Here is an 11190-nt window from a genome sequence, read left to right as displayed (position 1 = left end):
AATAATCAAAGTGATTGTAGAATTTTGAAGCTATGGTTCTATTAATCCTCTATGTATTGCTAGACAACCACACGTTTAACTTACAATCAAGGACCTCATTGTCAAATATTCTCTCCTTCGGATTTGAAATTTGATTTAATTAATTTAGGTTATGATTTATTGAAAAACACAATCATATTTTATGTTAATTTTTATTTTAATACTGCGGTAGTTTCTAAAGTTATTTTAAAAAAAGTTATATCAAGTAGTCAAATATTTTTTATTAGTTTGAGATGATTACAATATAATATAAGTTTGAAATTCTTTTAACCAATTGACAATGAACGTACACGTATCTTGTAGATGTAAAAACTTAAATTCGGAACTTCTACAGAGAACAATAATCACTTTAACTACTAAGATAACTTGATGGATTAGGTAATAAAGGTATATTCCCCTTAGGTTCGTTTCTTAATGTTGTTAATTAAGACTTCCTATTGGATTTTATCCCCTTGTCCCAGTAACATGGATAAAGTAGGATATTGGTTTAGCCTTTTAGCATCAAATGCATTTCAATCACTTTCAATACCCTTCAAGAGCTACTTAGCTTAATTCACCAATCATAAGCTTCCAGTCAAGTAAACTCTTTTAATATTTCCTTTTGACGTGGTTAATTTTTTATTACTCTAGTCTAAATAATTTGAATAAACATGAGGTATATCATACTTGTGTTTAAATTCTTGACAAATTGAATAAATTATCTTATAAGATAACTGCATGAACCAACTTGCAAATTCTTTGTTCTGTATAAGAGAATAAGATGATTTGAGAACAAACAGTTTGAGAGAGTTTTTCATTAGTAAATCCATTAGATATACAAGCTACCTCTAACACATATATTTCTCAACCAGTAATATATGGTAAATACATTAGATTTACCATTGCCTCTTGCAGCCAATCATCCTCATCATGCTTCTTCTGCAAAACCATAAAACATACATCATTCTTCTTCCCCATATAATATACATACATCAATATATGAAAAGAAACATATATATACCTGGACTGCTTCATAGCAATTGTACAAGGGTTTGTCATTAGGTGAATTATCGTCTTCCTTTTTCAGTACCATTTCTTGATCTTCGCAAAGTTCAGTGTTCCTTGCAAATCTCCCTCTCACTCTAACTCTTCTATCTGCTAGGGTTTTCCTGCAAGCATACTGTATATTTACGGTCAAGGAAATACATCAGTCAATGTACAGCGTTAATCCTTTTGTATATCTAATAATGTTAGCAAAGACAAACCTTAATAGTCTTGTTGAAGTTCCTTTGATTTCTCTTCTTCAGGTATCTAAGAATTCTGTCTTTCCTCTCTTCTACAGAATACCGACCAACCTTAAGATTGCTTTCTTCCATGGCCGGCCGAATTTGATTTCCTTGAATTCCCTGCCGGATGTAAGTAAGAAGACGTAAGATTTTATACTAGGGGCGAGTTTCTAGAATTATAAGAACGAATGAACTTATAAAATTCTAAAGAAGAAAATAGATTTTCAATCAAAACTACATAGAAAAAATCTAAGGATCGATAACAACAATAAGTATCCCAAAAGCATAATCTTTATGAAATTGTAGGAAACTATGCAATGTATACATCAAAGAAAGAAAGAAGAATTACCCAATTTTGTCCCAATGTTGGATCAATTGGCTTGAAATCCTGATGAACAAATCCAGCGCATTCTTCTCCAAACTCATACACGTCTTGCAATTGATATCTTCCACCAAAATCTGGGATGGTTCCATTAATTCCACAAAAGCCTGCACCGACGTTATTGAGATGAGGCAATGCTGTCGGGACATCGAAGTCGGACGTAACCCCGATAAGCTCGGGAAACAATGCCGCTTGGACCTGAGCTGTTAGATTAGAATCGTGTTGAAAAACGTCGATCCCACCGTTGTCTAAAATCATTGGAAAACTGATTTCTTCAGCCCATGTTGAACCAGGAATTATTGCACCACCAGCAGGTGTGTAGTTTTCTTGGGGAACTGTCTGTGGATTTGAAAACTGAGAAAAATCATTGGAAAATGCATAATTAGTGTAGAACTTAGGAATGGAGCCCATTGAAGAAGAAATAGGGAAGATGTGGTTGAAAAGGAAATTAAATTCGAACTATGTGTTTATGATTTTGAGGGTTCCTATATATATATACACACACACATATAGTTGTGAAAGTGAACTATATTCTTCTTGCAAGTTGTTGGGTTAACTGTGCAACTCTAGATATTATTAGCAAACTCAAGTTGTTTTGGTTTACTGTTTTATACAGCAGTAAACGAGTATTTATGATAACAATTTCGGTAATTTTCCTTCCATTTTTAAATATTAAATTGAATTCAGTGGGATTAACAAGAAAAACCGTGGTAGAATGGTATATCAATAAAATGGAATAAAAGATAAAAACTGCTAAATTTATTTGTTGTTTTAAAATATTAATTATTGTTTTTAACAGAAAATATATTTACAATATCCCTAGTTAGGATATCATTATTAAAAAGTAATCATGGATAAAATTATTAAATGGTTTCAATGATATAATAGAATGTTATTCTCTTTAGATATTCAGATTTAAACAATTATGTTTGTAAAGTATATATATCTTATTAATAATTTAAAAAAATTAAACAAATACTTCTCACTGCAATCATCCAAACCCATCCAATTAATTTTATTGACATGAGAAAAAGAGTAGAGTTATTTAGTTTAAATCCACATATACTTTGACTATTAATTTATATATTTACACTTTTAATTATTAATTTTTATAGTAATTATATAAATATATTAATTATTAGTATAACTTCATTTGTAAATCATTATAATTAATTTTAATTAAATCATATGAATATATATTTTTATAATTGCAATTTTATACCATTTATAATTTACAAATATTTCCACGCTAAATCAGCACCAGCACCCTCTCATTTTTTCCAACTTAAAATGATTTTTTATTTGTAAGTGTAAAAAATATTGACCTTTTTCTGTCTTCTCTTTTCCATTCACTTCATCATATCATTTGTACCTAAAAATTATTGTCTCCATTTTTCACTTTTCCATATCCACCACTTCACTTCTCTATAGTCTATTCCACTAAATACAGGTAAAAGTCGCCTCTCTTCCCCCTCAAATTTGTGTAGCCATCATATCTAATTTTGTCCACATGCATGCAAAAAACTATTTAAATCATCATCATGCACGATTTAAATAGTCTCCGTAGTAAATATATTATTGTTATTTATTGAAGACCCTTATTCGAGCACCATAGATGTCAGAGGTGTAAGCGTTCAATTTCAAAAGGTTGAGAGTTATATTTGAACAGATATTGTCTTGTATTTATCCCAGATTAATCGAAAAAATAATTAAATCATCATTGGCACTAATATTTTCCATGAACATTAAATTTCATTGGACCAACATAACAACTTGATGGTCTTATAGAAAATCTATCTATTTAGATTCGTACTAAAGAATAAATTAATCCAATTAGTGTTGAAAGGGAGAAGAAAAACTGAAATTTTATATAAGTTCATGTTAATGATCAAAGGTAAAGGTAAAGGGGACCCCAAAAATAAAAAGGGTAGGGCATGAGATTACTATTCCTTATACCGTTTAAAGCTGTGCACCATAAAATAGTGCTTAAAGCCTCCCTATATAGCCTACTTAATGTAGCCAAAGAATCTAACACATGCCTTGTAAGATTTTGCTTTCAAACTTCAACCTCTCCAAACCTTTTTTTATAGCAATAACCCATGAAGTAAATTGGCTTGTCTGTCTTTCTCATATCCAAATACAGTAAAAATGATCCCTTTTTATATATGAAATAAACTAACACAAACCAAATGATTTTAATAGTTAAATGATTCATTGTTATTTCTTAAGGTCTCAAATTCGAGTATTACATATTATTAATATAAACATTAATTGTCAAATGGTTAAAAGATTTTGAACTAATATTGTATTCACCCCAAATTTATCAAAAAATATGAATAAATTACTCTTGTCCAACTAAATTATCAATAAGTTTATTGAGTAGTCTCAATAATAAAAGAGAACGTTATTCTCAGTGGCAAATTCAGAAATTTAAGAATGAGATTAAAAAATTTAGTATTCTTTTCTTAAAATTAATGGGTATGTAAATATTTTTATTTTTCCTTAACACATTATATTAAATTTAATCAATTTCCCAAAATAATGGGGATGCACTTGGCCCCTAGGGGGCTTAGTGCATCCGCCCTTGGTTATTCGTTCTAGAAGATTTGAGTTTGAACAACCGCGTTTACAAGATATGTGTACATTATCAATAAACTAAGAGAAAATTTTAAATGACTTGAATATAAAAATAAGTGTCCAAACTATAGTGTTTTTCACGAATAGGTGCCTAAACTATTTTTTAAATAGTCTCGGTGCCTAATGTTACAAACATTATTACTTTGGTGTTTGGGCTATCAATGACATTAATTACATTCGTTAAGTGCAAAAGTCACAATCAGGTAATTTTGAAATTTATTTTTAAAAAATATTAAAAATCTTAATTTCTCTTAAATTATAAAAATGCCCCAAAATCACTAAAATCCCAAAATCTAACCTTAACCCATCGTCATCGCCCTTTCTGGCCACAACCACCACCGTCGATGTGGTCTCTATCATCCTCCTAGTCATACACCGCATAGTTTCCACCGATTGGTCGTCAAAATCGCGTAGGATCGCATTTTTATCCTAGGGTTTGCAGGGTATAAAGCACCGATTAGCCGTCGATCGGTCACTATTTCATAGGAATTTTGGTTACTGAGGAGGTGAGGTTGGTTGGAGCTTCAACAATGATAAAGGGCGGCAATCGGCGTGGTTTTAGGGGTTGAAATGAAGGTTTTTAAAGTTTGGGGTTATTTGAAATTTATGTGTTTTTGAAATATAATTTTAATTTTTTAATTGTAAATAGTTTTTTTTTAAATTACCATATTGTGACATGTGTCACTTAACGAAGGAAATTAACGTCTTTGACGGTCCGAACACCTAAAGTGATAACTTTTGTAACATTAGACACTGAGGTTATTCAAAAAGTAGTTTAGACACATAGTCATGAAAAATGTTATAATTTGGACACTTATTTTATATTTAATCCATTTTAAATAGATAAAATCATTAATATATATATATATAAGTATTCAAGTGCAATTGTCTCTTGTATATTTATAAGATGAAGATTCCTCAAACAAGGCGTGAAATTGAGTTGATTTTGAAATGATAAGTTTTTTGGATGGAACATATGTTATATTGATCACTCGTGGGTACAATTTGAGGGAGTTCCAACTGAGGTACATGTGATTGAAAATAAAGCTCTCTTACCACTGTAAATTCTTTTACATCTCTCTCTTTTCATTTACTTTTTTTTTAACCAAAAGAGGAATATAAAAACTTCTTCTCCTCCTGCTGCCACCATTTTTGTTCCCTCCTATCCAGTTCTGGAATCATATTCAAAAACAAGCATCAATAGTAACTCTTGCATCCTATGTTTTTTAATTAAACAAATGAAGGTAAGATATATCTATAAATTTATTTTTTATATATAAATTTTAAAAATAATACCTTATACCTACATCCGGTTGAAAATATTCCAGCAGCGTTGTAGCAGGGAGGAAATGTTGTGCCCATACTACCTGTGTGGATCAATAATAATGATAAAGAAAAGTAGTAACTCTTTAAATGTATGAATTGTTTTTTCAAAAAATTAAAAGGGTTATTCTATGTTTTGGAACTTTATTCCCAAGCTTTCTTATGAATTTTAAAGGCTATTTAGTTCAACATGATTTACGCGAAAAAATGTTTAGTTTTTTTTTTCTCCCTATTATCTTAAAAGTGATTCCTGGCTTTTTTTCTTGTCTTATTTCTCCACTACACCCAGCATATTTTCAATGCAAATTGTGAAAGAGGACAAGCTTCGATTCTATATATTTTATCCATGCAATATGCATAAATTACTCTTCGAGTCCTTGCAAGTTTAAAGGAGAAGAAACGTTTAAACGCCTTTTATATATTCTCCGATAACACTACATAATCTTAATTTATCTTATCATTAGTTCTTCCGAAGAGACCTACGAGAAGGGATTCTAAATGATGTTATCAGCGAATCAAAAAAGAAGAAGTAAATGTTGTTATCATAATTCTTTAATGGCTAGATATCACACTTTTTAAAAGGGATTAAATTGTGTACTTTTACCGTCAGCCACACAATGTCTCACATTAAATTGCGTGATTTTTTTTTTATCTAATTTCACTAATCTGTTATTATTATTATTATTAGGGTAAACTCCCAATTTGGTGACCCATCTATTTTCATATTTCTGTTTTGGTCACCCAATTTTTTTAAATCATACATAATGTTACATTTAGTTTTTATTTTGATTGTCTGTTGTTAGGTTTGACCAATAACTTAACAGAACATGGTATAATAACAATTTTAGTCCTCAAAACTTACATATTCTATAAAATTGGTCCTAGCTTGAAATAATTCAAAAAATCCTATTTAGAAATCCTTCAATTTGGTGCACCATAAAATCTGAAAATCCCTCTACCAAATCTCATTCATCATCATTGTTTGTTTGTTCACTCGTCATTTTTGCCTCTCCACGTCGATCGCACACCCCTAGCTGAAACCTTATAATGTTGCTCAACTCTTACAATTATTGAACTCAATCGTACCCCTCATGAATTATTGGGTTGGTTTTGAAAACTAGGTTTTTGATGATGTTGTGAAAAAGGGCTAATCAACTAAGGAAATCAACAAGCAATAAAGAAAGTAAAGAACACAAAATTTAACGAGGTTCGACAATGTGCCTACGTCTCAGGGAGCGATAAGCGGATATTCTCTTTATTATTCACAATAATCCAAAATTAGGTTACAATTACAGTATATAAGAGTAACCTCGGTACAATTACAAAAATACCTCGTATTGTACAAAGAGAGCAAAGCCCCCACACCCCCACCCACTTAATCGTATCCCACAAACAATAATGGAATTTTCCCAATGGACAGATGTTGATCGCTCCGTTCCCTCGCTCACTCCGCTCCGTTCCCTCGCTCACTCCGCTCCAACATCTATCCTCCAACTGGTATACGAGCCATACCTAACAAATCTCCACCTTAGCGAATATTATGCCCCTTAGGAGATGAAATAGAAACTGAAAGTTTATCAAACATCAAAGTGGGTTGGGCTACCATGCTTCTCTAGTACGTGTAAACATTCAACAAGTCCAAACAATGCATAAACTTGTCAGTAGTAGCTGACTTGGTTAACATATCAGTTCCATTATCACTAGTATGAACATTTTGTAACAATATGTAATACCCCAAATATTAGGCCAGGGACTAAATTGAAAAGAATTAAAAATTGAAGATTTATTTGAATAATTGGTAAAAGATGAGAAAATGATTTGAAATAGTATTTTGAACTAAATTGTAGCAATAGATGAATTAAGAGGGAATTTTGGTCCTTTAAGGGGAAAATGAATTTTAAATTCATTTTCTAGAAAGTATTAAAATAGGGGAAAAAGGGAATTTAGGGAGAAAAAGGCCATCTCTCTCTTTTCTTCTTCTTCTTCCCGTGGAAATATCTCTCCCTCATAGCAAAGATCGGAACCAAGCTCCCAAGGCAAGCAAAACTAAGGGCAAAGGAAAAGTACCGGAGTAGTCAATATTACGTTTTGGATACATAGCAAGGAAAGTCAAGTGAGTGCATTTAATTATGTACGTACATGCTACATTAGTATTAATGTAGAAATTATTAAGGTATGTATGGTTATTACCAACTAGCACTAAGTCTGCAAAATGTTAAGAAATTCATACTAAGTGTACGAATTTCCGTATTGGGCACTTTGTGTGCTAAAATATTAAGAAATTCATACTAAGTGTATGAATTTCCATATGGGCACTATGTGTGCGAAATAAGAAACTAATATCAATTGTACAAATTTCCGTATGGGAAATATATGTGAAATTGTCAGAAGTTTAGAATAAGAAGTGAATTGTTGTAATTGTAGTGGATGAGTAATCCACGTAAATGATAGTAAAATTATGGTATTAATGCACTGGACTTATAGGTATAAATCATAGAATGTAAAATGATTGAAGAGGTTAATTGATATTCAATGATTATTATAGTAGAGATTGCTCTAAAACAAAAGATTAATAGGCCTAACTGTGAATTTGACAGAAAGGTATCATTTATGCCAGTTAGATGAAAGGCTAAGTGTCTTTGAGGCGTAGCTGTGCATTTGAGAGAAAGGTTCCATTTATGCTAGTTATATGAAAGTCTAAGTGCCTTTGAGGCCTAACTGTGCATTTGACAGAAATGTGTCATTTATGCCGGTTAGATGAAAGGCTAAGTGCCTTTGAGGCCTATATGTGCATTTGACAGAAAGGTGTAATTTATGCCAGTTAGATGAAAGGCTAAGTGCCTTTGAGGACTAACTGTGCAATTTGTAGAAAGTTGCCAATTATGCTAGTTAGATGAACGGTTAAATACCGTTGAGTAAAAGAATAATGGTCTAACCGTGCAATTGGTAGAAAGGTACCAATTATGCCAATTAGATAAATGATTAAATATCGTTGAGTAAAAGACGAAATTTTAAACACTATTGAATAAAAGAATGATGGATTAGTTGTGCATTTGATAGAAGAGTGTCAAATCTACAAGTTAAATGAAAAGCTAATTACTTTGGGGTAGAAGAATAAAGAAATTGAAATGTGATATGAATGACATATAATTGATAGGAAGGGATGATATATATATAAGGTACAACAATGAATAACTAGTATGAAGGGATGTTATAAAGAAAAACATAAACAAAACATAATGGGCATGAAAGGATACCCAAATGAAAATATAAAATGGTGTATTAATAGTATTTAAGGTGTCGCCTTAATGATTATAAAAGATACATGATCAATTAGCACTTTGGGGAAATCCATGTATAGTACTTCCACATTTAGTGTATGCAGGGAAAATAAAGAATAAAGGGGGAAAATATACCAAAAGGATAAGTATGACAAACATACTAAGAATAATTTCCATGATGGTATGCAAGAATTATGGTTTAACTGAGGAGGGCTTAATTGGTCCAATTAAATTATTATTTAGTATTGTCGTATAATTGTAATGTTCTTGCAGTTTTATGTCTCACTAAGTAAATACTTAATGTGTGTTTATTCCATGCGTAGGTAAAGGCAAAGATTAGTGCGTAAGGAGTGTAGCAGTAGCAACAACTTTCATCAATTAAAGGTTGACTCATTAGTAATATTATGACAATCTTATTCAATTTAAGAACTTAGTTGGCATGTAATTAAACTATGGCAAATATTTTGGAATGTAATTAAGTAGTAGTTTTAGTATGTTCCTTTCAAAAATATCATATTTTATAGTTGATCGAATTGAAACAAATTTTTACGGGTTTTAAAATGACAAATATTTTTATAAAGTCATGTGACCTCTGTATCTTGTATACAGAAAGGTATACGGGATATGGGTGTTACACAATATCTCTTCAGATGCAATCAACTCTCTAATATTGTGAAATCTCACATCAATATGCTTAGTTCTAGCATGATAAACCTAATTCTTAGCCAAATGAATAGCACTTTGGCTGTCACAATGCAACTAAACTCCACCTTGTTGAACACCCAATTCCTTTACTAGCCCAATATGCCATAAAGCTTCTTTTGCATCTATAACTACTACCATGTATTCTGCTTCAGTTGTAGATAATGCCACTATAGACTGAACAGTTGACTTCCAACATATAGGTCCTCCACTAAGAGTAAAAACATACCCAGTTGTAGATCTTCTATCACCCAGTCACCTACATAGTTTGAATCCAAATATCCTACAACCAAATAATTATCCTGCTGGCTACCAAAAACAATTCCACTCCATATAGTGCCCTTTAAATACCTGAAAATCCACTTGACTACTTCCCAATATTGCCTACCTGGTTTAGACATGTATTTACAAACTTGACTAACAACATGAGCTAAATCAGGGCGAGTACATACTATTGCATACATCAAGTAACCAACAATGCTGACATATGAAACCTTTTACATGTCAACAACTTTCTTATCTGTCTTAGGGAAATGTTCTGAAGAAAGCTTAAAATGATTTACCAATGGAGAGCTTACCGGATTTGCATTGCTCATCCAAAACCTGTCTAACACTTTCTCGACATAGCCCTGCTGAGATAATCACAGTTTCCTCGATCCTCTATCCTTGTGAATCTCTATTCCAAGAATATTTTTTACAGCACCTAAGTCTTTCATATCAAATTCCGGGCTCAATAAAGCTTTCAAACCAACAAAATCATGCATATTCTTTGCAGCAATTAATATATCATCAGCATACAGTATCAAAAAATAAAATAAAAGAACCATCATCAAGGCTATTAACAAAAACACAACAATCATACTCGCATCGCTTGTAGCCAATCTTAATCATATAAGAGTCGAACCATTTATACCATTGTCTTGGAGATTGTTTCAACCCATATAAGGATTTCTTCAACCTGCAAACCAAATGCTCATGTCCAGGTTGAGTAAACCCTTCTAGCTGCTGCATATAAATCTAATTCTCTAAATCACCATACAAAAAGGCAGTTTTGATATCCATATGCTCTAAATGCAAATCTCAACTAGCTACCAATGTAAGTACTGCCCTTATTGAAGTATCCCAAACAACAAGATAAAAGATTTCATCATAATCTACTCCCTTCTACTGTCAAAAAACCATTTGCTACCAATCGAGCCATAAACGTTTCCCCTCTTTTTCTGATACTATTGGTTTTATTTTATACACCCATTTGCAACTATTAGTCTTCTTTCCCTTAGGAAGACGAACTAGCTCCCATTTATGATTTTTTTTCAAAGACTTTATCTCAACTATTGCAGCCATCCATTTTCCTTTCTCCTAACTAGTAATAGCTCCTTGGAAAGTAGTTGGATCATGACTACTAATGTTAAGTGCCAATGAGGCCATGTCTTCAAAACCCAATATGTTTGGAGCTTTTATATTCATATGTCTCTCTCTCTGTCTCTAGCTAGTCTATAACCCTACAAATCAACTATACTAGAACCACCAGAAGTTGGATTAGAACTTTCCTCTCTCTCTC

The 11190-nt window shown here is 31.8% G+C and overlaps 1 protein-coding gene across 1 annotated transcript; it reads right to left on the bottom strand.

The window, feature by feature from the left end:
• Positions 1-882: 882 nt before the first annotated feature.
• LOC120143905 (zinc finger protein CONSTANS-LIKE 3-like) lies at positions 883-2133 on the bottom strand. Its single transcript, XM_039158107.1, has 4 exons — positions 1654-2133; positions 1284-1424; positions 1040-1198; positions 883-957 (listed from the first exon to the last, which is right to left on the bottom strand). Exons 1-4 carry the CDS (start codon positions 2095-2097, stop codon positions 883-885), a joined length of 819 nt encoding a protein of 272 aa, XP_039014038.1. The 5' UTR covers positions 2098-2133.
• Positions 2134-11190: the final 9057 nt, after the last annotated feature.

Source organism: Hibiscus syriacus, unplaced genomic scaffold (genome assembly GCF_006381635.1).
Source record: "Hibiscus syriacus cultivar Baekdansim isolate YM2019G1 unplaced genomic scaffold, ASM638163v2 tig00110864_pilon, whole genome shotgun sequence".
Taxonomy (NCBI): domain Eukaryota; kingdom Viridiplantae; phylum Streptophyta; class Magnoliopsida; order Malvales; family Malvaceae; genus Hibiscus; species Hibiscus syriacus.
This window is presented reverse-complemented; position numbering and strand designations above follow the sequence as displayed.

Bases quoted from the DNA above. Each gene is read 5' to 3' on its own strand.
- LOC120143905 (XM_039158107.1), bottom strand. From the start codon at position 2,097: ATGGGCTCCATTCCTAAGTTCTACACTAATTATGCATTTTCCAATGAT. The intron at 1,199-1,283 runs GTTTGTCTTTGC...GTAAATATACAG, and splicing joins ACTTCAACAAGACTATTAAG to TATGCTTGCAGGAAAACCCT. The intron at 958-1,039 runs GTATATATATGT...ATGGTTTTGCAG, and splicing joins ATTGCTATGAAGCAGTCCAG to AAGAAGCATGATGAGGATGA.